At 48.9% G+C, this 22,253-nt stretch overlaps 1 protein-coding gene across 2 annotated transcripts in view; it reads right to left on the bottom strand.

Annotated features, from left to right (window-relative positions):
* Window positions 1-22,253, bottom strand: part of prex1 (phosphatidylinositol-3,4,5-trisphosphate-dependent Rac exchange factor 1) — a 73,877-nt gene that overhangs the window by 4,699 nt on the left and 46,925 nt on the right. For both annotated transcript variants that reach the window (XM_080015614.1, XM_080015615.1), the window contains exons 16-34: window positions 21,913-22,058; window positions 20,573-20,665; window positions 18,810-18,958; window positions 18,566-18,651; window positions 17,155-17,294; window positions 16,432-16,582; window positions 14,567-14,742; window positions 13,877-14,038; window positions 12,857-13,067; window positions 11,378-11,639; window positions 9,804-10,025; window positions 7,193-7,281; window positions 6,454-6,536; window positions 5,571-5,661; window positions 5,297-5,425; window positions 5,146-5,187; window positions 3,447-3,664; window positions 2,557-2,659; window positions 353-496 (exon numbers count right to left, since the gene is read on the bottom strand). In XM_080015614.1, the coding sequence (XP_079871740.1) occupies window positions 353-496; window positions 2,557-2,659; window positions 3,447-3,664; window positions 5,146-5,187; window positions 5,297-5,425; window positions 5,571-5,661; window positions 6,454-6,536; window positions 7,193-7,281; window positions 9,804-10,025; window positions 11,378-11,639; window positions 12,857-13,067; window positions 13,877-14,038; window positions 14,567-14,742; window positions 16,432-16,582; window positions 17,155-17,294; window positions 18,566-18,651; window positions 18,810-18,958; window positions 20,573-20,665; window positions 21,913-22,058 (2,697 nt within the window). The remainder of the gene's footprint in view (window positions 1-352; window positions 497-2,556; window positions 2,660-3,446; window positions 3,665-5,145; window positions 5,188-5,296; window positions 5,426-5,570; window positions 5,662-6,453; window positions 6,537-7,192; window positions 7,282-9,803; window positions 10,026-11,377; window positions 11,640-12,856; window positions 13,068-13,876; window positions 14,039-14,566; window positions 14,743-16,431; window positions 16,583-17,154; window positions 17,295-18,565; window positions 18,652-18,809; window positions 18,959-20,572; window positions 20,666-21,912; window positions 22,059-22,253) is intronic.

Genomic DNA, 22,253 nt, shown 5'->3' with positions numbered 1-22,253 from the left:
CCTGAAAAGGAAAGGAGCCGAGCGCTTTGGCCCATCTGCGGAGAATTAAGGGAATGATAGCAGAGGATAACGCTCTCCTGCTCGTACGCGAGGAGCGCGGCGGGTAAGGAGGGGATGGGGCGGGGCGCGCTCCTTCTAAACCGGCCCTGTTAAAAGAAAGCATTAAACAAGTGTGTCTCCGTGCAGCTGCTCGCCATGTGCCGGGTCAATTCACGAGTTCACGCGACGTTACTCTCTCTGGTTTCGCTTAATCTCAAAAACTGGGATTAAGAGCGGTGGGGGTGGTAGACAGTATCTCGGACACGGCCGGCTCTCGGTGAAAAGCTCCCGTGAGTCGGTGTCATATTCTCACCCCGGGTGAAGAGCACGGTGTGCAGCTTGAGGCTGCCTCCGTTCTGCAGGCGGCTGGGGAGCTCGCTGAAGTGACAGCTGTCCAGGTACAGGGTGACCCTCAGGGCTTGGCGGTTGCCCTCCACCTGGTAGCACACCGGTGTGTCTGGAGTGCGCACGCGCACGCACACGCACACGCACACACAAACACACACACACACACACACACACACACACACACACACACACACGACAAAAGACAGATTTTATCATCTGACCGCTGCGACAAAAGAAGTTTTTGACGACGATGACTAATTCATTCCAAGCGGGGGTCGTATGATACCACGAAGGTAAACGGTGACTCCTACTCAACGAGGTTTCCATTAAAAATGTATATTGCGGCTATTGGAACCAAATGGCTGCAAAGCGTTTGGACAGTGTGCGTTACTATTGAATAATGGAACATGGCCAAACGGATTATTGACACTTAACGCATCTCTGCAGGAAACATGGCGAACCTACACCTCGTTCGTACTGTTTCTTAAAAAAACCTTATGTGATGTTTATTTTAAGATACAAGCGAAACTTGCTAAATTCAAAATTTAAGTCAAATTAAAGTGTATTAAACTGTAAAATACATTGTAATAACCCTGTAATAAGTTAGACTGAGCATCCGTAATTATCCATGTCCATACTGTTGTATGCAAATTAGTATTCACAGAAGTATATATAAATATATTCCCTTTATGCAATTTATCTATTCTGCAGATTTCTATATTCTATATACAGTATATATCTATATCTATACATATATATATATATATATATATATATATATATATATATATATATATATATATATATATATATATATGTAGTATTTATTTATTTTATACTTACTACTACTGTCTGCTCTACAATGCACCAAGTATTACCAAGACAAATTCCTTGTGTATGAATATGTTCTCGGCCCAAAAAACTGATTCCGATTCAGCCAAAAAAATTATAATTCAATATACAGTATATTGGACTTAATTTAGCCACTTTGGAAATCCTGGCGGCGCATTAAAATGCACAAAATGACCATCCATTTCTTGCACTGTAGATGTTGAAGCGCTACCCCACGGTATATCGGGCAACCCTCGCACCCGCCCCACACTGCAGTGCTCACATGGCTGCGCCGGGCCCCGTATGTTCTCCCAGATCACTCAACGGTGCTTTTAGCAAATCAATACCTCCGGGAGCGTGTGCATTGCACCAGTTCACGGCTGAACCCCCCGCCGGGCCCATGGTGCTGAAGTATGCATCTTCAGTGGAGGACTATTTAAATGGCACATTAAGGTCCAGTATCCCTGTGTCTGGACGGCGTGTACGCGTGTACAATCAACTGTTCTCCAACTGAGGACTAAGCCGCCAAGAGCGCGTCCTTGACGCATCCGCAGCTCGCCGCCTCCCGAAGCGGGGAAGTGTGCGGCGTTGTGTTTTTCTTCCAGCGGAAATCTGCGCCGGCCACATTGAGGCGGCCGTTATCAGCCGCGCCCCGTGGTCCTCCGGCGGCAGGGGCGTCCTTTCAATAACCGGAGGTGTTTGAGTAGGCAATTAAAGGGAATGGAAATTAAAGTACAAGGCAATATAGAGTCTATGCAAAACAGTGAGGTATAGTACGTCTTGCACATTTTTTCTTTTATTAAACCTACTTGCATTAATTAAGAGTATGTGTGTGATTCAGTGAAGTGTTTCATCACCTCTGTGTGTGTGTGTGTGTGTGTGTGTGTGTGTGTGTGTGTGTGTGTGTGTGTGTGTGTGTGTGTGCGCACGCTAAGTGTGAATCCACCCCGGTCTTACAGTGGCGCCATCTTATCTGTTATCCAAGGACGAGACTGTGTGTTTTCTCTTCGTTTGAATGATTCATGCATCCTTTGTACTTTGTGCGTTTTTTAACTCCCTCGCTCGTCGGCTTTTCCGCTGAATACCAAATGGAAACTCCGGAGGGCAAAAGTGGCAGATTCAAGATTCAACCACCGCCACCGCCACCACAGTAGCACGCAAACCGAAAGAAACCTTATTCTACCGCGGTCCACAGCTGCTCATTAGAGACAGCCTTTTCACTGCTCAGAGGGTATCGTCAGTTAGCTCCAAAACACACACACACACACACACACACACACACACACACACACACACACACACACACACACACACACACTTTGTTAATGAGTCTCTTACTTGCCACTAGACACTCGTCCTCCAGTTGCCGAAAGAACACAGTGACCTTGTCCAGGTCCAACAGGGCCGCCTTGGTGTCCTCCAGCATGGTTCGCTCCTCCTTCTGCCGGTGGAGAGAAGAAAGCCCGGCTCAGAACGCGCGTTTTGACGGCGGCGTTGACGGGCGTCCCGGAGAAACTCCCACGGCAAATAACACTCGGGTCAGAACGGCAACGGCGTGAAGACGCTCAGATGAAGACGCGCTGAGGACGCACTTCTTCTCCGGGGGGGGGGGGGGGGGGGGGTAAACGACTGAACAAATGAACAAACAAACAAATGATCGACCGAACGAATGAACGAGCGGAAAAAAATGGCCGTCGGGCCACTCAATCAACGAAATTCACGCTAACAACACGTGCAACAGTTTAATTTGTTGGACCTGCGTAGAAAAATGCCGACAACGTGCTTACGGTAAACAACCTTCAATGAGCAACTCTTTGTGATGGTGAAACCGATGTGAAACTGGAGCTCTTGCATAAATCAACTGGGAGGAAGCGTGGACCATCTTCTGTTTTTTTTTGTTTTTTCCTTCTGCTTTTGGTGGCGAACGAGGACGTTTAGCTGCAAAGCTTCCACTCTGGTAGTCATCTTTAAATAACCCGCTGCTAGGTTACGTGCTCCTCTCAGATTACCCCTAGGCTTCCATCTCGTGGTTCATAACCGCAGACAGGCCTGAAAGAAGCCAGTAAACACATGTAATGGTATGTACGTAACGGGCGTCGGCCGGTCTCGGAATCTACGCTCGCGTCCCTTTGGCGTGGGCGACGCGTTGGGGGCCGCTTCTCCTCCGCAGGGGGAGGGGGGGCGCCCGTCCCATCCCCGCGCCCGCCGCCCGGCCCCCTCCTCCTCACCAGGTGCGTCGCCAGCGTGGCCTGGTAGTGCAGCAGCACGCCGATGGCGGAGACCTGCTCCAGCCACTTGCGGCTGGTCTCCTTGCTGTCCTCCTGGTACTCGCCGGCGTTGTTGAAGCGCGCCCGCAGCGCCGCCAGCAGCTGCTCGGCCAGCGTGCACAGGGCGCCCGTCGCCGCCTGGCAGAAGATCACGTCCCGCCGCAGCTGGAGGGAGGTGTCTGGTTGGGGCGGACGGAGAGAGAGAGAGAGAGAGAGAGAGAGAGAGAGAGAGAGAGAGAGAGAGAGAGAGAGGGGAAATGTGAAATCAGAGTCAGTTTATTTGGCCAAGTCAATTTTCACATTTACAAGATATTTGCCTCGTAAGGGGCTAGCGCTTTGTTGTACAGACAGACGAGCGGCATAAAAAAAAAAAAAAGCTTAAAAGCCTACAAAACGAAATATACAAACATATATAGAAAATACAGATTAGGTTCTATGCACAGGACAAATTAAAAGGCTATGGCAGGGGCCAAGAGGCAGTACTTGGCTGTGGGTGTAAACATAGTTGGGATATTTTTCGTACAGATGAAAAAACACAGGAATATGGACACGTATAAAATGAGTTGGGTCTAAATTATCACAATGTTTTTTAGCAAATTATTAAAATGTTATTACGCAACAATATTAAGAATTTAAAATATTATTATGCATTGCTATTACTAAATTATTACAATGTTATTATGCAATGCAATTTTACTAAAATATTACAATATTATGCAGTGTTATCACTAAAATATTACAATGTTATTTTGCAATGTTATTACTAAATGACTACAATATTGTGCAGTGTTATTACTAAATTATTACAAAGTCTATAGTCAAAATAGAGGGGTGGAAAAATAGAGAGACCAAGTACTGTTTTCATTCTAGACGTGTTGATTCAGAGCTGAATTCAATAGACTATTCACTATTAACTACCTGTCGTTAATGCACGTAAGCAGGTTAAGATGGGGGGAAAAAATAAAAATAAAATAAATAAAATAAAAGGTACGAAAGAGCAACGCACGGAACACAGCAGAGGTGATTCATTTCTCATTTCGTTGCTGCATCTGCCCGCTCAGTTACCGGGTGCAGCTGGCCAGGAGTGCGGCCTCTCATTAGCGCTCTGAAAAAAGGTGCTTCCAAAGACTACGCACCCCACCCCCTCCACTGCCACCCCGCCGCCACACAAAACCAACAAACAACCGCCGACGTCCTCCCGGCGCAACCCGCCGCTAAGCCCGCTCTAATCAGACATGAGCTGCAGTCAATCCCAATATGTTCCATTAGCCCCGGACCCTCCCGGGTGGACGGCTTCCATTAACCAGCGCCAGATGCAGCGCGGCGGACCTCTGGAGAGGGGAGGGCGGCAGGACCCCTCCGCCTTGGCCGAGAGGCTCCCCCCCCGCCCCCCCCGCGTCCCGCCTCAACGCCGCCCGCCAGGCCTCAACGCCAGCCTTTCAGAGATGCTTTGAGGAGATTATGAGGAGGTCGAGGCTTCCGTGTCAGCCGCTTTTTTTTTTCCAGGCAGGTTCTTTCAAATGAAGAACAAAGCAAAGTACTGTTAAAGTACGTAAGTATGTTCATTATGAACTGGACGGCATGACCGCGGCCATCGACTCCAATTTGCTTCGAATGCGATGATTTGTTCTCGACACAGTAGCGGGTGGAATTTCCGTACCTGTGCACTTGAGCAGAGCTAGAAGTATCTGGTTCTTGCCATCTGCGGGGTGGGGGGGGTGAAGGAAAAATACATTTATCAGAGTGCTAATGACAGGAAACCAGGGGTCTGGACAGGATGTTCGCTCTGTGCGTGTGCGACCGTCGCGCACCGTCCACAAATTTCTGCAGGCTCTCCACCAGGGTCTTGATGGAGCTGGGCAGGTTCCAGGGGTCCTCCTGGATGTTCTTATGGATGATGTAGCGGCAGCGCACCGTCCAGTCCTCCGTGTGGCGGAACTCTGGGAAACAGAGGGAGCGTGTGTTCAAATGCGGAGTGTGAGAATAGACGCTTTGAAAGAGGGGGGCGATACGCCCTCCCGGCCAGAGAAACGGCACACACACACACACACACACACACACACACACACACAAGGACAGACGTACCGGGCTGGCTGTGGTCAGGGTGGAAGTGCTTGGTCTGCTCGCACGCCTTGGTCATGACCGGCCCTTTGAGGAGGCTGTTAATGGAGTCCACCTACGCGCGCACACACACACACACACACACACACACACACACACACACACACACACACACACACACACACACACACACACACACACACACACACACAAAGAAGGTTTGTCAGGCAATCAATCAATCCTTCACTTTGCAAATCACACCACCAACCACACATTTGGCGCACACGTCCCCTTTTCGCGTGAACACATTTTATTTATCTTGGGTGTTGGCCGTGCGGGAAACAGGGCCTTAGAAATCTAGTAAGCGCGTACAAAATAGCTGGATGTTGTCAGCGAGCGTTTAGTTACAGGAAAGTAGGGTTTACGTGAGTGGGGCAGGCTGTGCGTGTGTGTGTGTGTGTGTGAGTTCCAGACACAGCGAACAGAAGAAAAGGAGGTCAGGAGTGAAAGCGCAGGCCAGGACGTGAGGCAGAGAGAGGGTCTGCAGGCGCAGGATAACGCGTCCCACATGGAGCCCGATTGCTATCACAACCATCCCCGGGGGCCGCAAGCTGCGTCGGGTTTCCTCACGCAGCTGGGTGCGTTTGGTGGGCGTGGGTGTGTGTGTGTGTGTGTGTGTGTGTGTGTGTGTGTGTGTGTGTGTGTGTGTGTGTGTGTGTGTGTGTGTGTGTGTGTGTGTGTGTGTGTGTGTGTGTGTGTGTGTGTGTGTGCGTGCGTGCGTGCGTGCGTGCGTGCGTGCGTGTGTGTGCGCGCGCAGTTGTTCGTTCACGTGGCGATATGAATAACATTTAAATGTGAGCTGGAAAAGTCAAAAAAGCTGGAAAGGGGGGGTGGGGAGCCTGGTTACCTGGTTGAAAAGGTGCTCGAGGCAACCGTGCAGCTTGTCCTGTTTGTCCGAGGGGATCCTCATGTCGCACGGCAGCTCGTCCCCTGGCGCGAGAACCCAGAAAAACACATATTATGGGTTGAATGTTGACGATTTTTTAATATCTTTTCATTTCTAAAAAAATAAAATAAAATAAAAGATGCACCAGCACGGATCTCAGTGGTGGACGAAGTTCTCAGAGCTTTGACTCAAGTAAAAGTGCAAATACCCTGACACAAAAGTCACTCGAGCCCAAGTACCACATTGACATTTCTACGGAAGCCTGTAAGTACTCGCTCTTTAATACACTTCAAGTATGCAAAGTAAAAGTGCTTGTCATATTCAGTGCCCTGATACCAGAGGCTACAATATGTTGGACGCTGATTAGTATTTACAATAAAATAGAATGGGCGTTTATAAAGTAATTAATAATATAAAAGTAATTTATAAGGATATGAACCAAACAAATAATTGATAAACATTCCAAAATCAGCAGTTTGATAGATCCGGTCCCTGATTAAAATTTTCAAATATAAAAATAAATATAAATATAAAAAACCCCAAAATAAAACTCTAAAGTAACTCGTAATGCAAGTAACTTGTAATGCTGAAAAGCTCCAGAAACTGAATATACTAAATTAAGTGCCGGTATTAGGATCATACACTTAAGTACACTAACAAAGTACTTGTACTTAGTTACTTTCCACCCAGCCTTCCTCACCTGACCCCATCTCGTCGCTGCCCAGGTACGAGCTGTTGCTCCGCACGCTGGTGTAGGACAGCACCGAGTCCCTGTTGCTGTTGCACTCGCTGGGGAACAAAAACAAACAAACAAACAGACCAGAGTCAGGGGTGTGGGCGGATCACCGGGGCCGGGTCCGTTCCGCAGGGGGCCAAGAGGATCCCGGAGGCCGCCTCCTCTAATTACGCCGTGGAACGGCCCGTGTGATCGCGGAGGGGTCCCCGCTGCGGTTTACGAGCCGCGCCGGCTAATTAGACGCTGCCCGTACAAACCGGCGGCGTAACATGTGGCGGCGGCGGATTCCGAAAGGATAACAACAACACAACGCGCGAACGAGGGGGAATCCGGGCGGACCGACGGGGCCCTAATCAAAGCGAGCGCAACGGAGACGCGCGGCTGGGACCGGGGGGGGGGGGGGGGGGGCGCGCTGAGGCTTTTTTTCGAAAGAGCAACAATGGCGTCGCTGTGTTTCGGGGTGGGCTGTTGCCATGACAACACTGTTAAGGGCGACAAATGGAGGTTTGAAGGAGGGATCCCGGGATATATCTGGTGGCCCTGGGTGGGGGAGGAGCCGGGGCCGCCAGTTCAAAAAAAAAAAAAAAAAAAAAGAGGGGGCAAGCATTATGCAATCATTCCATTCCTGGCTTTGGCCCTGAGCCCCCTTTGGGACACACACACACACACACACACACACACACACACACACACACACACACACACACACACACACACACACACACACACACACACACACACACACACACACACCCTAATCTGCATGAAGCAGGTATCTTTCACCTCCCTCCTCCTCGAATTCTCTCCTTCCTCTTTCGACCCCCTCCACCCTATTTGCCGTCCCTATTTATTTTCTCGTACATGCGCTTCTCAAGAGGTGGGATTCCAAATTTAGCCCCTCTCCCTCGCGCACGCGCACGCACACTCTAACACAAACACACCGTGCCAAGTGTGAGCGCCGCGGTGACGGTAATTCCACTTCCTGGAGCTCGGATTTGGCCTAAAATCCCCACAGACACACAAACAAGCGCACTGCCCCCTGGCACGCAGATACACACACTAACGGACGGCCGTTACCGAGGCTCTCTCTCTCTCTCTCTCTCTCTCTCTCTCTCTCTCTCTCTCTCTCTCTCTCTCTCTCTCTCTCTCCCTCCCCCCCCCCCCCCCCCCTCTCTCATCAAAGCCTTTGAATTACAAAAAGGCAGATTATTCATCAAGTCCATTGTGTCCCCGGCATTTAGCCGCTACTGTGTGTACAGCGCTCCATTTGAAGGGGTTGCGCAAGCAAGAGAGAATGATCTGTGTGTGTGTGTGTGTGTGTGTTCAGGGCCGTCACGTCAAGCGTGGCACGGCCCCCGGCTTCTAATGACAGAGTGGGCTATGATACGCCGGCCCCACCGCACGGCCAGCCAATAACTACAGTACTTCTTAGTGGGTGGTGGAGGGTGGGGCGCAGTGGAACTGCCCAGAGGGCTGCGGGCGAAGGCGCGCGCATGCACACACACACACACACACGCGTACACACACACACATAAAAACAAACATCTGCACTAGCTTCTCAACAAGTAGATGACATAAGCACGCTGGATCCCAAACATTTTGAAGCCATTTTTAGCCTCGCTCCCCCGCAGTCCCAGCCCCTGTCTCCTCCTTCAAAACGCACACATCTGGAACGAATTCCGGGCACCGCAGGGGGAAACAAGCTGCTGCATTAGGTCAAACACAAAGGTGTTAAGCACCTCTGTTGTTGTTGTTTTCTCTTTTTTTTTTTTTTTTGGTTCACACGTGACTTTTGTACCCCCCCCCCCCCCCCTGCTTCGGACCGCCCCCCTCGCATCCGACATAAAATGACCCGTGCCATTTACTGTTTCACGTCGTCGGCTGTGGACATAATTATATGAATTCCCAAGCCAGGAGGTTTTCACCAAAATAGTTCAGGTTGAATCTGGGGAGCACATGGATTCAAACGTTGGGGGAGAATAACGTTCCTCTTCTGCTTTGAGCGAGCAGCTGGAGCCTGGAGCAGGGACAGCTACACTGCCTGTACGGATTTTATGATTCAACGGGGTGTTAGGGACCGTCTACAAGGTTACACGACACCGTTTGCAAAGTGCATAACTCTGTGACTACAATGTGTTTTATCCACCGATACAATTACATAAATATGAAGGACTTCACCTTTTATATCCAAGGGGTTCCCAAACTGGGGTCTGTGGATCCCTCGGGTTCCCTCTATGTTTTGTAGAGGGTCCATCATTAAATTATTATTTTTTGTTTATATATATATACACACACACACATGTTTTTTTTTAGCATGAATAAATATATCTTGATAAAGTTTATTTAGCTTTTCTGTCAATAATCAAATCATAGTAGGGCTCAATGCAGTGCTTTTTAAATTTAAAAATATTTTTCTCAAATTGGAGTAAATTTGAATGTATCGATTAATCGTTTATTCGATTAATCATTTATTAATCGCAATTAACAACACAAATGTCATGTGATAAATCGCGGTGAATGATTTGAATCGCTTGACAGCCCTAATACATACATATATTCAAACATGCTTAAGCACCTGTAGGAGTCCCTGTAGCTCATGGTGTCGTGGCCCGAGTCCTCCTGGTCCTCTTCGTTCACCTTGAAGCAGACCCGCTTGATGCTGCCGTGCTCCACCTTGTCCTGGTCGCAGCCCTCCTCGCAGGGGGCCAGGGGAGGCGGCGGCGGGGAGGGCTCGTAGCTCGGCGGCTCCCCGCCCTCGCCCTGCGGCTGGGTGGGCTCCGTGATGGACGACAGGAGGCTACGGGGAGACATGCATAATTATGTCAAGTGTGTTTAAGACATAGGAGCCAAACCTGATCATCTCACTGAGGGAGTTCCGGCTCAAATAAATAACCGCATACACCTCGTCATATTTTTCCGTGCGTACAATAGAGTAGATTATCGATCCCCCTCGAGGGGAAATTCTGTCATTGCAGCAGCCAAATACATTGACGTGAAGCCAGGGTCCCACTGATGGTGTCGATGCCTTGCTCTAAATTTTGGGAAGCGCCTACGAATTCAACACGGTCCCTGCGATCCACACAGAAGAGGGAGAATCAAAAGACGACACGATCGAACCCCAACCCCCTTCCCCGAATACTCTTCTGCCTCCCGTCCCAGAAATGTTTGGGGTCTTGAAAAAAACTCCCCCGTTTCCAAAGCCCCGGCTCCAACACGGGAAAAGGGCAGAGCGACAGAGGAAGGCATGTCAAACGGCTGCTCTGGGGATAGCGGTCCAAAGCTCTTATTGATGCAGAGCTCTTCATAAAATGTCACCCTGTAGACTCGTGAAGCGGTCTCCTCCGCCATACACGCCGTCACAATGTCAATATTTGAGGGCGGAGAGCTCCGGTTGTTTCAGCTTCGAATGTTTGCTGCAGATGTGTGAGTGACGTGAGCTGACCGTTCCAGGGGATGGAATTAACCGGACATGTATGAAACGGGTGATCAGAACAGGAATGCATATTTAACAGAGACCCTCATGGGAATTGCGGTTTTTCAACTGAGTCTGGATGATCAATCGATTTGTATTTTGTATAATCATAATTGAGTGGTTGTTGTAGTCATGAAATTGTCAGCCATCATCCTGGAAAGAAATTCTCACGAAAAAGGGAGTTTTGAAAACCTGGCATTTAAGTATGAAATCAGACTTTACATTATCATATTGTTCGATAGACTCAACCCCAGATGGATTTTTGAATAGAAGCAGATTGATGGATATTTTATTTTTCTCTGGAGGGAAATTGCAGTGTTATGGCAGCTTTAATTGGCAAAATACAATAAACCTAAAAATGTAATAAAAAAAAAAAAGTTAATTTGGCAATATAAAAATAAACCAAAAGATTAAAAATAAACAAGAAAATAATAACAAGAAAACATCTTAAAAAAAACAATAAAATAAAAATGATGATATAAAATGCAATGAAAATATGAAATAAACGTAAAGATTTAGAATAAAATAAACGTAAAGAATAAAAAAATGATGATAAAAAAGACTAAAAATAGATCAAATAGGCAGTAATGGGCAGATTCATATTAGCACTTATTAAATCATTCATAACCTTTATCGAGTGTGAGGGACCCGTATCGCATTAATATTTTCACACTTACACGTCGATCTGTGCGACGTACTGCCTCATCTCCCTGACGGCCACGTCCAGGCGGCTGTACAGGCGGATGTAGGCGTCCTGGGTCTCCGTGTCCTCCTGTTTGAGCAGGTGGCTCAGGCCGCCTGGGCCGTCCGCGAGCCCCTCCCCGCCGCACCCAGGCCCCTCCCCCTCCGGCTCCTCCCCCTCCAGGCCCGTGCAGCTCCAGGACGGCGCTCCCATGCTGGTCACGCAGTGCTGGGTGTGCGACATGGGGTTCAGGTTGGCTGGGAGGGAGACGGGGGGGAGGGGACAGGAGCGAGAAGAAACGTTAATAATGAACGTCGTTACATCACAGGGGGAAAGAAAACTCATTTATTCGCGTCAACCCCATTCCGTCATCTCTCTGCCTAATTCGCTGCGGCGGCCGCGCCGGGCCCCGACTCCTGGCCAAGTCGAGGTGCACTTTCCAACGCCTGACGCAGAAGGTCGTCCGCCCAGAAGCAGAGGCGCACTCTCTGAGGCCTCCATAATTCCAGCAGGAGTTCCATCGACATCACGCCGCTGCGTTCTCCCCGTTTCGACGGGATCGACGAGAGACAGACACTCTGGGCGGGAAAAGGGGCACAACTATTTGTGCCCCCCCCACCCGCCGCCAGATTTTGGCAGAGAGATGAAGCTCTCCTCCCCAAGCGCCCGGCGGGGCGTAATATTAGCACGGAGCAGGAAGGGGCGTTAAAAACCAGGCTCTCATATATTCATTCTCATGCAGCCGCCGTTACCGCTGCGGTGCGCCGCTTTCGCTGGAGATGGGGGTGATCACCCGTCGCCTTGGGAAATACCCACAATTCAACAGTCGGTGGAAGGAGCGCCGTTGGTTTGGTCGTCGTTAAACTCGGGGCGGAATTCTCTTTTTAGCCAGCGTGAAGCAACACCCAACATCCAGCATCCAGCCTCTCGTCGGAGCGACTGTGGAGCAGATGTCCGACGGGCTTTCTATTTTTTTTTTTATCTCCCCCCTTTGTTCTTTTGAGCGGAGGCAGCCGGGGAGCGAGACCCAGTCCAAACACCATCTCTGCCGCTGCTTTCAAAGCCGCTGAAAAACGGCTGAAAAAGGCCCCCGCCCCGCTCCCCCCTTCCCCCGTGTCCTTATGTCGTCTTGTTTCTGCCCTTCATCTTCTCATCCCTGAATAACAGTGATGCCGCCGGGGGGGGGGGGGGGTGGGGGCGTGACAGGGCCCGGGCCCGGACAGGTCACCCCCACTCCCCGAATTTCCCGGCGAAGGGGCTTGTGGATCCACGCCCCCGCCTCTGTGCTGTGAGACTTAATTGGTCGTAAAAGGCAAATTGGCCGAAAACACGCAAAATCATCACATCGATGTTGATTAGGTTAAGCTGTATTATTACAAATGGAATAAGGAGATCACTGAGAGAGATGCAAACGAGAGGAAAATTTGTCTACGCAGGCTTCCCTCCGGACGGCCCCCACCCCTGCCCCCCATACCTTGGTCGGGGTCGAGGCCGAAGAAGGAGTTCTTGCGGCCAAAGCGGATGCTGAAGGTGCGGCCGGCGGTGGTGGTGCTCTTGGGGTAGGAGACCTGCATCAGGTTGACGTGGCAGTTGGTGGGCACAAAGTCCATGCAGCCCAGCGGGTGGGGGCGCCCGCCCGCCTGCTTGGAGGTGGGCCACGCCTTGCTCCTCAGCTCCACGGCGAACTGGGAGAGGACGAAGCAAGACGAGGGAAAAAGAAAAATGGGCTCGGGAGACAGATGAACGCGTCGTAGCGCCGGTAACATGTTGAAATGATAATATAAAATACCCTTGATGTTTATTGGGCGTGTCACGAAATTTGAGAAATACACTGTGGGAGCCTGTGCTTCATGTCTTGCCAAACGACAAAGTTGATTAAAATCCACCGTCGAGCATAACCCCCGTCCGCCATCTACCGCCAATACTGGGAACGTCTGTCTGTCTGTGTCTAAGTCTGTCTGTATGTCCTTCGATTATCTCGACAACCGTTCAGCCGATCTACTCCGCACTTGGCGGGTGTGTCGCTGGGGGCCCAACGTTGTGCAGCGCCGAATTTGGTGCAATTTGGACGCAGGGCACCCGCGCTGCGAAAGGACACCGGGCAGTCCGCATCAATGTGACTAAATCACTGGCGGGGGAAACCTAGATCCTCCCGAAGTTCCAACGTGCCGATGTTTTCAATGTTGCAAAGTTCTTTACATTTTGTTAAACGGTGCCATTTTGAACGGGCAGTTTCATCTTTTTGTTGAAACTGTCCCATTAAAATGTCCGAGAAAGTCTTTGTGAACGGGCGTGCACTAGTTTGATGAATTAAAGGATTGTGAGATGAACCGGCAGCAGGAGAGGCAATACAATTCATTCTTAATCAGTGAAAATTCAACTAGAATTCTTAGTGAGTTTCAAATAGCCTTCCAATCACAACACAGCAATTAACAGTTAAATAACTTGTACACCCTTTAATAATGAAAAAACGTCCCAAACAAAGGCGTGGCACCTGCTGGTAATTGCTAATGCGCCGCTGGATGCTCTCCAGTTTGGCGTCGCAGATCTGCCGGAACTCGAACTGCGGCATGGAGACCACGCGGTCGCTCTGCGCGATGAGCTGGCTGCAGTTCTGCACAAAGTGGCTGTCGTCGCTGGCGAAGGCCCCGAGGATCTAAGAGGGAGAGCAAGGCAAATTGGAGGCGCTGATCCATACATTTAGTGTTTAACAGGGATTGTCCACGTTTAAAATAACTGCTTCAGATTGAGCTTTTGGTAAATTTGAAAGGCAGGAAACATAACCGGACAAAATATATAACACAACACAATACTGTGTATATAGTGTGTAAATATATATATATATATACACATATATATAACAGTACACACACACACACACACACACACACACACACACACACACACACACACACACACACACACACACACACACACACACCCAAAAGTAAACTTGCAATAAAAACCTTTCAATAAATAAACCTAATGTCAAACAATGAACAGAAATAAACCTAAAAATAAAGGATAAACAAGAGAAGCATAAGAAACCAGAACACTTGCTTGTCAGCACCATCGAGGAAATGTATGAAGGTAAAAAAATGTCCGTGGAAAGCTCCCTCATCCCCAGAAAATGACACATAACCAGAGACCGAGGAGGGATTGATCCCTAACAGGGAGCTCTGACCTTGGCGGTGAGGCTGAAGCAGCCCTTGGGCTCCACCATCTTCTCCAGCACCTGGCTCTTGATGCCGGCCGTGCTGACGTACTCGTAGACCACGCCGTGCTCCAGGTGCACGTTGTCCACGGTCAGGCTGACCAGAGGCAGCTCGTCCGACAGGGACAGCCTGCCCAGACGGGGGTCTGCAGGGGGGACGCATGCCACTCACTACCACCGAATCAACAGACGAATGGACCAACGTTTTTAATCGACGCATCGCGACCAGAGTGCCCGCCCGGGATTTTTCTGTAAAAGGCTTTAAAGATTGTCGGACAAAAGATAAAAATATCTGATTAACTATTTGAAAACCAAAATAGTGAATGACACAATAGGCTGTATCTTACAGCTCGGCCTTGGAAAAAAAAGTGCTAATTAGACAAAATTAATTAATAATAACTAATACAACTGTGCCAAATACGATACCAATTATTAGGCCAGACACTCCCTCTGTCAATACAATTCAATTCAATAAGGCTTTCTCTCCCCCTCTCACACATAAATAACTAAATCAGTACTTAAACATTTTTTTTTTTGCTATTGGCGTACACAATGTCCACCAGACTTCACATTTTCCAGACATTATTCTTAATTACCGGCCAAAAGTGGTAAAAACTGGTAATTGGTACTAACATCACCTCTGGTCATGACCATATGTGGCCCATTCCATCAGGGATTAGATGACAGCTTAGTTACATAATGAGCTTAAGCTGCATATTTCACAGAAAATTACATTTTGAATTTTCTCAAAGTTTTACCTCTTCTCTCCCACAGACTGTGAATGTATTTATTCATCATTAACATTTGCACGCTAACAACTAACTCTTTTCAATATGCTGCTTGCCCAGTGTCCCTATTGCAAATACTGTTTTTTACTGTATATTATATCCTGCTTCAAGCATGTAAATATTTTTCTTGAATTAAGCTTTACTTATGTCTTAACATTTTACTGGCGACAAAGGAAATGCAACCTAGGCCACAAACAAAACACGACTTTGGCCACAAACGAAATGTGACTTTGGCCACAAACGAAATGCGACTTTGGTCGTAAACAAAAGCGACTTTGGTCGTAAACAAAATGTGACTTAAGACCGAAAAAAAATGTGACTGGCCGTAAACTAAACGCGACTTTGGCCGTCAATGAAACGCAACTTTGGCCGTCAACGAAAAGTGACTTTAGGCCGAAACATAATGTGACTTTGGCTGGAAATAAAAACGCGACTTTGGCCAAAAACAAAACGAGACTTTGGCCACAAACAAAACCAGACTTTGGCCACAAACAAAACCAGACTTTGGCCACGTACGAAACGCAACTTTGGCCGTCAACAAAACACAACTTTGGCTGTCAACGAAATGTGACTTCAAATCGAGACTTTGGCCACAAACGAAACGTGACTTTGGCTGTCAACGAAATGTGACTTTGGCTGTCAACGAAAAGTGACTTTAGACCGAAACATAATGTGACTTTGGCTGGAAATAAAAACGCGACTTTGGCCAAAAACAAAACGAGACTTTGGCCACAAACAAAACGAGACTTTGGCCACGTACGAAACGCAACTTTGGCCGTCAACGGAACACAACTTTGGCTGTCAACGAAATGTGACTTCAAATCTAGACTTTGGTCACAAACGAAACGTGACTGGCTGTCAACGAAACGTGACTTTGGCCACAAACGAAACGGGACTTTGGCTGTCAACGAAATGTGACTTTAGACCGAAACAAAACGTGACTTTGGCTGACAACGAAACGCGACTTTGGCTGTAAACTAAATGCTATTATGGCCGTAAACTAATTGCGACTTTGGCCACAAACGAAACACAACTTCGGGGGCTCACCTGTTCCGCTGATGCCGTTGTCGCCCTCCCCCCGGTCGGAGCCATTCTCCAGGGGGTACGGCCTGAAGCTTCCCTCGCCCTCCTCCCCGGCACCCCCCTCTCCTTGCTGGTGCTCCTCCACGTCATCGAACGCCCGGTACACCCACTGGTACTGGAGAGGAGGTGAGCAGGTTAAGAGGCGACAAGAGAAGGGCTTTAGAAGGCCCATGTCGGGGTAGGGTCATGTTTGTGTGGAAAAAATGTTAAATACTTTGTCAATATGCAGAGATCGTGACATTCGTGATGATGTATCCTTCTGCTCGAGATGATTTATATTTCCACCGAGAGAATAACAAATAATAAAAATCGTCCATTGTGAAAGAGCTCGGCAGAAGCTGTTGAGACGGTATGAAAAGAGGTTGGAATTTGCCAGGAGAGTATGCCAGAGTAAATAAAAAATAGGATAGAAAAATAGAAAAAAGGTAGCCAAGAGGACATCCTGTCCTGTCCCGGCCCGGAGAAAGAAACACGACTATCACAATTATGTAATCCTGCCGTAAAATGATAAAACAATTCTATAAAATGAGCATGTTGAGAAAACATGAATGTCGTCGAATGAATAACATTGAAAGGATTCTAAACGTAAACGAAAAGGATGTTTTTCTTGAGCCCAATAATACCTTTCCTGGGATATGACAGTTTATTTACTGTGGGTGTGTGGGCTCTGCCCCCGCCCTGTCTCACCATGCGGAGGGGCTCCCGGTGTGTGTGCTGGGCAGAGAAGTGCTCCAGGACGTCCTGGTGGTCGCTGCGATTGACGCTGTTGCCATTGACCTTCAGGATGACCTGGCCGGGCTGGAGCCCCGCCCCTGACGCCTCCCAGCCTGCAAGGAAGTGGGGGGAAGGGGGAGTTAGAGGTCAAATGCGGTAAACACTCGGTGGATAATCTTTTTCAAGTGTTTCGATTCAGTTACCATGTTCAAAATAATGGTATTTTGAGGCGTTCCGCCTGTTCTTAACATCATTTTGCCCTCCGGGGACATGAGAATTATGTGCTTCAGTGCCAAAATACACCCCCCCCCCAAAAAAAATGATTTACAGCCTGGGACTCCAATCAACACCTCTGCCCCTTCCCTCAATCTAAAAATATGCTGGCATCACTTTCACACAGGGCACACTATTCTAACTTTAACTGCCCCCCTCCTCCCCCTCCTCTGGCTGTCAGAGAGAGACTGAATTATGAGTGTGGCAGAAAATTGGAGCGCCCCCCCCCCCCAAAAAAAAAGCTCTTCGTGGCAGGTAGTTGGGAAGGAAACGAGATCGCGCACGATACCGAGAATGTGGAAAACATTGTGAGTGCATCGGGAATTAGGGAAAATGAACAGAATGGAGGAACGGAGCAGAAGGCAGAGATGTGCGGTATAAACATCTGGTTTATACCACATTGTAAAACACACACTTTTACACTTACATTGGTGTGTGTGTGTGTGTGTGTGTGTGTGTGTGTGTGTGTGTGTGTGTGTGTGTGTGTGTGTGTATCTTTGTGTATTAAGGGCTTCAACTCTGAGCAGCGGACAGGTGGCCATGAAAAAAAACAAAACCACACACACATATGGAAGGCGGCGTTAGGGTGGAACCGGACAGAAAAAGGTGATTTGGAACCTAGACTTGACCACAGAACTCCAGTTCCACCTAAAGACTCGTGTTTTGGGCTCTGGGCTCTATTCCATCGCCGATTCGATGAATCAGTCAATGTCTCCCACCAAATCGCTGCTCTAACACCAAAAATAAACATGTATATAGTTTTTTAATCTAGAAGCCATCAGGCTGAGAGGCTGGATTGGAACGGAAGGAACACAGACCGAGGCTGAAAACGGTAACTCACAGTTCAATCACATATGATGGTGGATTTCATGCTTTTTTACATTAAAAAAAGTTTTTTTTGCTTCATCTACTTTACCTTACATCCCTTTCTATCTTAGGTTGTGTTCAGCCACAACAATGGTCAATAAGTGCATATGGGTCCTGTGATTGCCGGTGTGTTTTCTGCTCGATAAGCCCGCTGACGCTGCCTTGCCGACCGGTTACGCCGACGTCGTCCACCCGGGAAACATCACACCTTAAATGACAGGTTCGGGGTGAAAGTTCGACTCACCTTTCCGTACGGCGTGGACGTGGGGCGGGGCGGAGCCGCAGAGTCTGAAGGACAAGGAGTCCGGGTTGTCGGGGATCTTGACGATCCTGGTTGAGAGAAGGCAGAGGGTCAAGCTCCTGTAATGTCCACCAAGGAAGCCACCGCCGTGAGCCTTTCTGGCCTTGTTCAAAACATAGATTCAACTGTATTTACTGTGTGTGTGTGTGTATGTGTGTGTGTGTGTGTGTGTGTGTGGGGCCCTCACTCTTTGGCCTTGGTCGCCACCAGCAGACGAAGGGAGCGTCGTATGCAGAAGGACTGGCTGACCATGGTCTCCACCTCGGAGAAGGGCCGCAGGAACAGCAGGTCCTCATTGATGGTGTAAATCTTCCTGCCCACCTGTAGACCGGCCATCTGTACGGGAGGGGAGGGCGGGGGGGTGATGATGGGATGGGGATGAGTCGTTGGTGGGTGGGCAGACGGGCAGGGGACGGAGGAAGGAGGTAAAGAAGGACACCAAGAGTCGTTTGATGCATATCTTCAGACCTGTGGGCGGCTGGGTTCTTGCCTCTAATGCAGGACTGCAGAGAGGCTCTCCAGGCCGAGGACGATAAATTCCTACGTTCTCAACCAGTGATCTGATGAATTTGATGAACGCTAAACTGAACACAGCGACTTTAAAGCCGCATTAAGCAATGTTTCTGAAGAAACAACGATCCAAATAAGGATATCCAAGTATGGAAATAGAGCTCACTGAGAAAGAGATGCGGCAACGACGGGCGGTTGTGAATGTGACTGGCGAGGAATTTGTGATTTAATGAGGAATTTGAGAGTTACGCAATAATTTCAACCTTATTTTAGGGTTGCACATAATTTATGACGGTTTTTACCTCATGCTTTTATTTATGGGTGTATGGCTCCCTGAAGTTCTACCACATCTGGTGCGGTTTTGGGAGACAATAAAACAATTAAACGCCTAATCCCACAAGATGGTTTATTATTAAGCCGCCATTAAGCCAAAGCTGATATGCTACTCAGGGCACAACGGAGATCTCTTGCACTCTTGAAGACTGTTTCTTAGCAGCAGACTCTTTCACCTCTCTCTACTTTTATGAGAATACCGCAGTGAAAGAGGATGAAATGGCTGAGGTCGGAAAGGGGCTTTTACTTTGGAAAGAGCTTTTCCTCCGACAGAACGGGCTTTTGCTCTGGAGAGCGGCTCAGAATGGATATAGAGGATGCACTGGGAAAGGGCTGCGGTGCTGTGTGTGTGCGTGTGTGTGTGTGTGTGTGTGTACATAGGAGGTTAGAGTTTGTGGGACAAAACAAAATAGATCCACTGAGCCTAACCAGAGTGAAAGAGTTCTAAACCCTCTCCCCCTCCCTCTCTCCCATGGGAATCAGCTGAGCCTCATTCACTGTGCTGGCACACTGGGACTGTGCCACAAGCAGTGATTCTATTAGCTGCAGATGGATGGAGAGAGAGAGCGGGAGAGCAGTAAAGCAATGATTTGCAGTAGTGGAATGCACTCAGGGGGCACGGCCCATCCCCTGCCGCTCCACAAAGAGAGACAGACGAGACGAATGAGACAGATGAGCAAAAGACACATGAAAGAACTTACAGGAGGAGGAAGATGAGAAACAAATGCTCTGGACGTGGGAGGCTGCTTTTAGACCGAAGAGGTCGGGTGAAATGAGGAAAACACAACACAGCGTCACTCCCTGCCTTCATCCTCAGCAGCTCGGGGAGCAGAAGATCCCAGAAGCTCCAGCAAATTGGGGATAATGGGGTGTTGGGTCGAATTGCTCGAATCCGGCCGTTTTGTTGGGGAAACCTAAACGTGACGGAGGAAACGTATAGTTTCCTACCGTCGTGGCTGGGTGGAGCTGACCCTCTTGTTGACCCTTAAAACCGGCTGCTCGTCGATGCCGCCAACACGGGAATTTAATATCGCCCTACATCAAGTCTCTCCGGCTAAAAGTTTTGGGAGGAGGGCGGGGCCCCCCGTGGACGTAGCTCGCGCTTACCTCGGCGTGTGAGCCCCTGGCGACGGACTTCACCACGATGGCCTTGTTCTTCTCCTCGATCTCAAAGCCGTAGTCCTCCTCCTCCGGGTGGATCTAGGGAGGGGCGGAGACACATTTCTACGTTTCTACGTTTCTTCTTCCACGTTGGCAACTTGGGGCTTACTGTATGTTATCATGTCAAGATTCAAAATTAGAATAAACTATTATCACATATGGGTCAGCGTATTGGTGACTGGTGCTATTTCTTCTTTTTATTTTTATTTTTTTTCCGTAACCCCTGAATTTATCTTATTTTTATCTTATCTTAAGTGCCAGGTGTCTTTCTATTCACCAAGCACATCCTGAGGAGGCAAGGCTGTCGACGCGAAAACGACGAAACAAAAGGCGAAAATGAAAAATAAAAAGCTTGTCTTTTCAGAAAGCCGTCGTCGCCGAAAACCATCTCTCATCTGCTTTAGGGACACGCTTCCTCCTTTTCAACTGGGATTAGAGGTCATCTCCATTAGCGCCGAAGCAAATCCCTCAACGCTTTGGTGGAGGCTACTTAAGGAGCGGGCGTGTCTCCTCGGGAGTGGGAAGGCAAAGATTTGTCTTTCAACTGTGTTATGAAAAGGAAAAATACGTGCTTATGTTAGTGCGACACAATGCGGCTCGCGGACTTCCAGCCATTGTTGGGCTTGACCCTTTTCCCCCCCGGATTGCCGAACACTGCCGCCGCTAAACGCCAAACGACACAGTTTGTGGGGCGTCGCTAAAGACGAGACAAAGGAAAGCGAGTGCATGCCAGGGAAAACACCCAAAACAGACTTTGCAGATGCAGGATTTAAACAATCGCGTAGGACTTTCAACATCCGGAAAAAAAAAAAAAAAAAAAAAAAGACAAAAACAAAAAAAAGGGGCGACCTTTCACCTTACGAGCCCGAGAACATTCACAATTTAAAAAGCCGCGGCGCTTATCTTCACATCGTCAGCATTTGCGTCAAAGCAATTTCTGTCGGACGCCTTTTTCAAGACACATATCGCCGCTTAAAACTATGATAGGATTCGGAGCCGAAGAGGGATAAGCGCGCTCGGGGGCCGTGATGTTAATCTCAAATTGCCGGGTTCTTTGAACGCCTCGTCTCCCAGGATGACGGCCTTATCTGCCGCCTCTGTGAGGGAGCACCAATCAGACGCTGTCGCAGCCATCGCAGCTGCACCCTATCCCCGCGAGACGGACGCTACTGAGGTGCACGTTGACCAGAGCTAATTCCACTGTGCTCCGTTCGGTCGTAATCATATTTGACAAAAGGTAAGGGGAAGTGTGTGTGTGAGTGTGTGCGTGCGTGCGCGACCCTTACCACGAGGGACTTGGCCAGGATGTTCTCGATGAGCTTGAAGTCATTGCGCTGCAGCTGCTTGCTCTTGGCGCTGGTGCCCTCTGTCTCCTCGTCGGCGTAGAAGCGGAAGAACTGCGACTCGTCCTTGAACTCGCTCTTCTCCAGGACTGCGCGGGAGAGGAGGGTGGAGAGGAGAACGGGTCAATCCCGTAGAAGGGAGGAGGAAAAGCTGCCGCACCTCACACTTCCGGGTGACCCCCGGAGTCGGGAACCGCTGATTTCGATAACTGCCCCAACGGAGAGAGTGCGGTCGAAGTCGCCCGGGCCACGGATTTGATCAAATACGTGCCTCCGGGCAGCAC

This window comes from Zeus faber (assembly GCF_960531495.2).
Source record: "Zeus faber genome assembly, chromosome: 15".
Lineage (NCBI taxonomy): Eukaryota > Metazoa > Chordata > Actinopteri > Zeiformes > Zeidae > Zeus > Zeus faber.
Note: the sequence above shows the minus strand (reverse complement) of the source record. Positions and strands in the feature narration are given on the sequence as shown.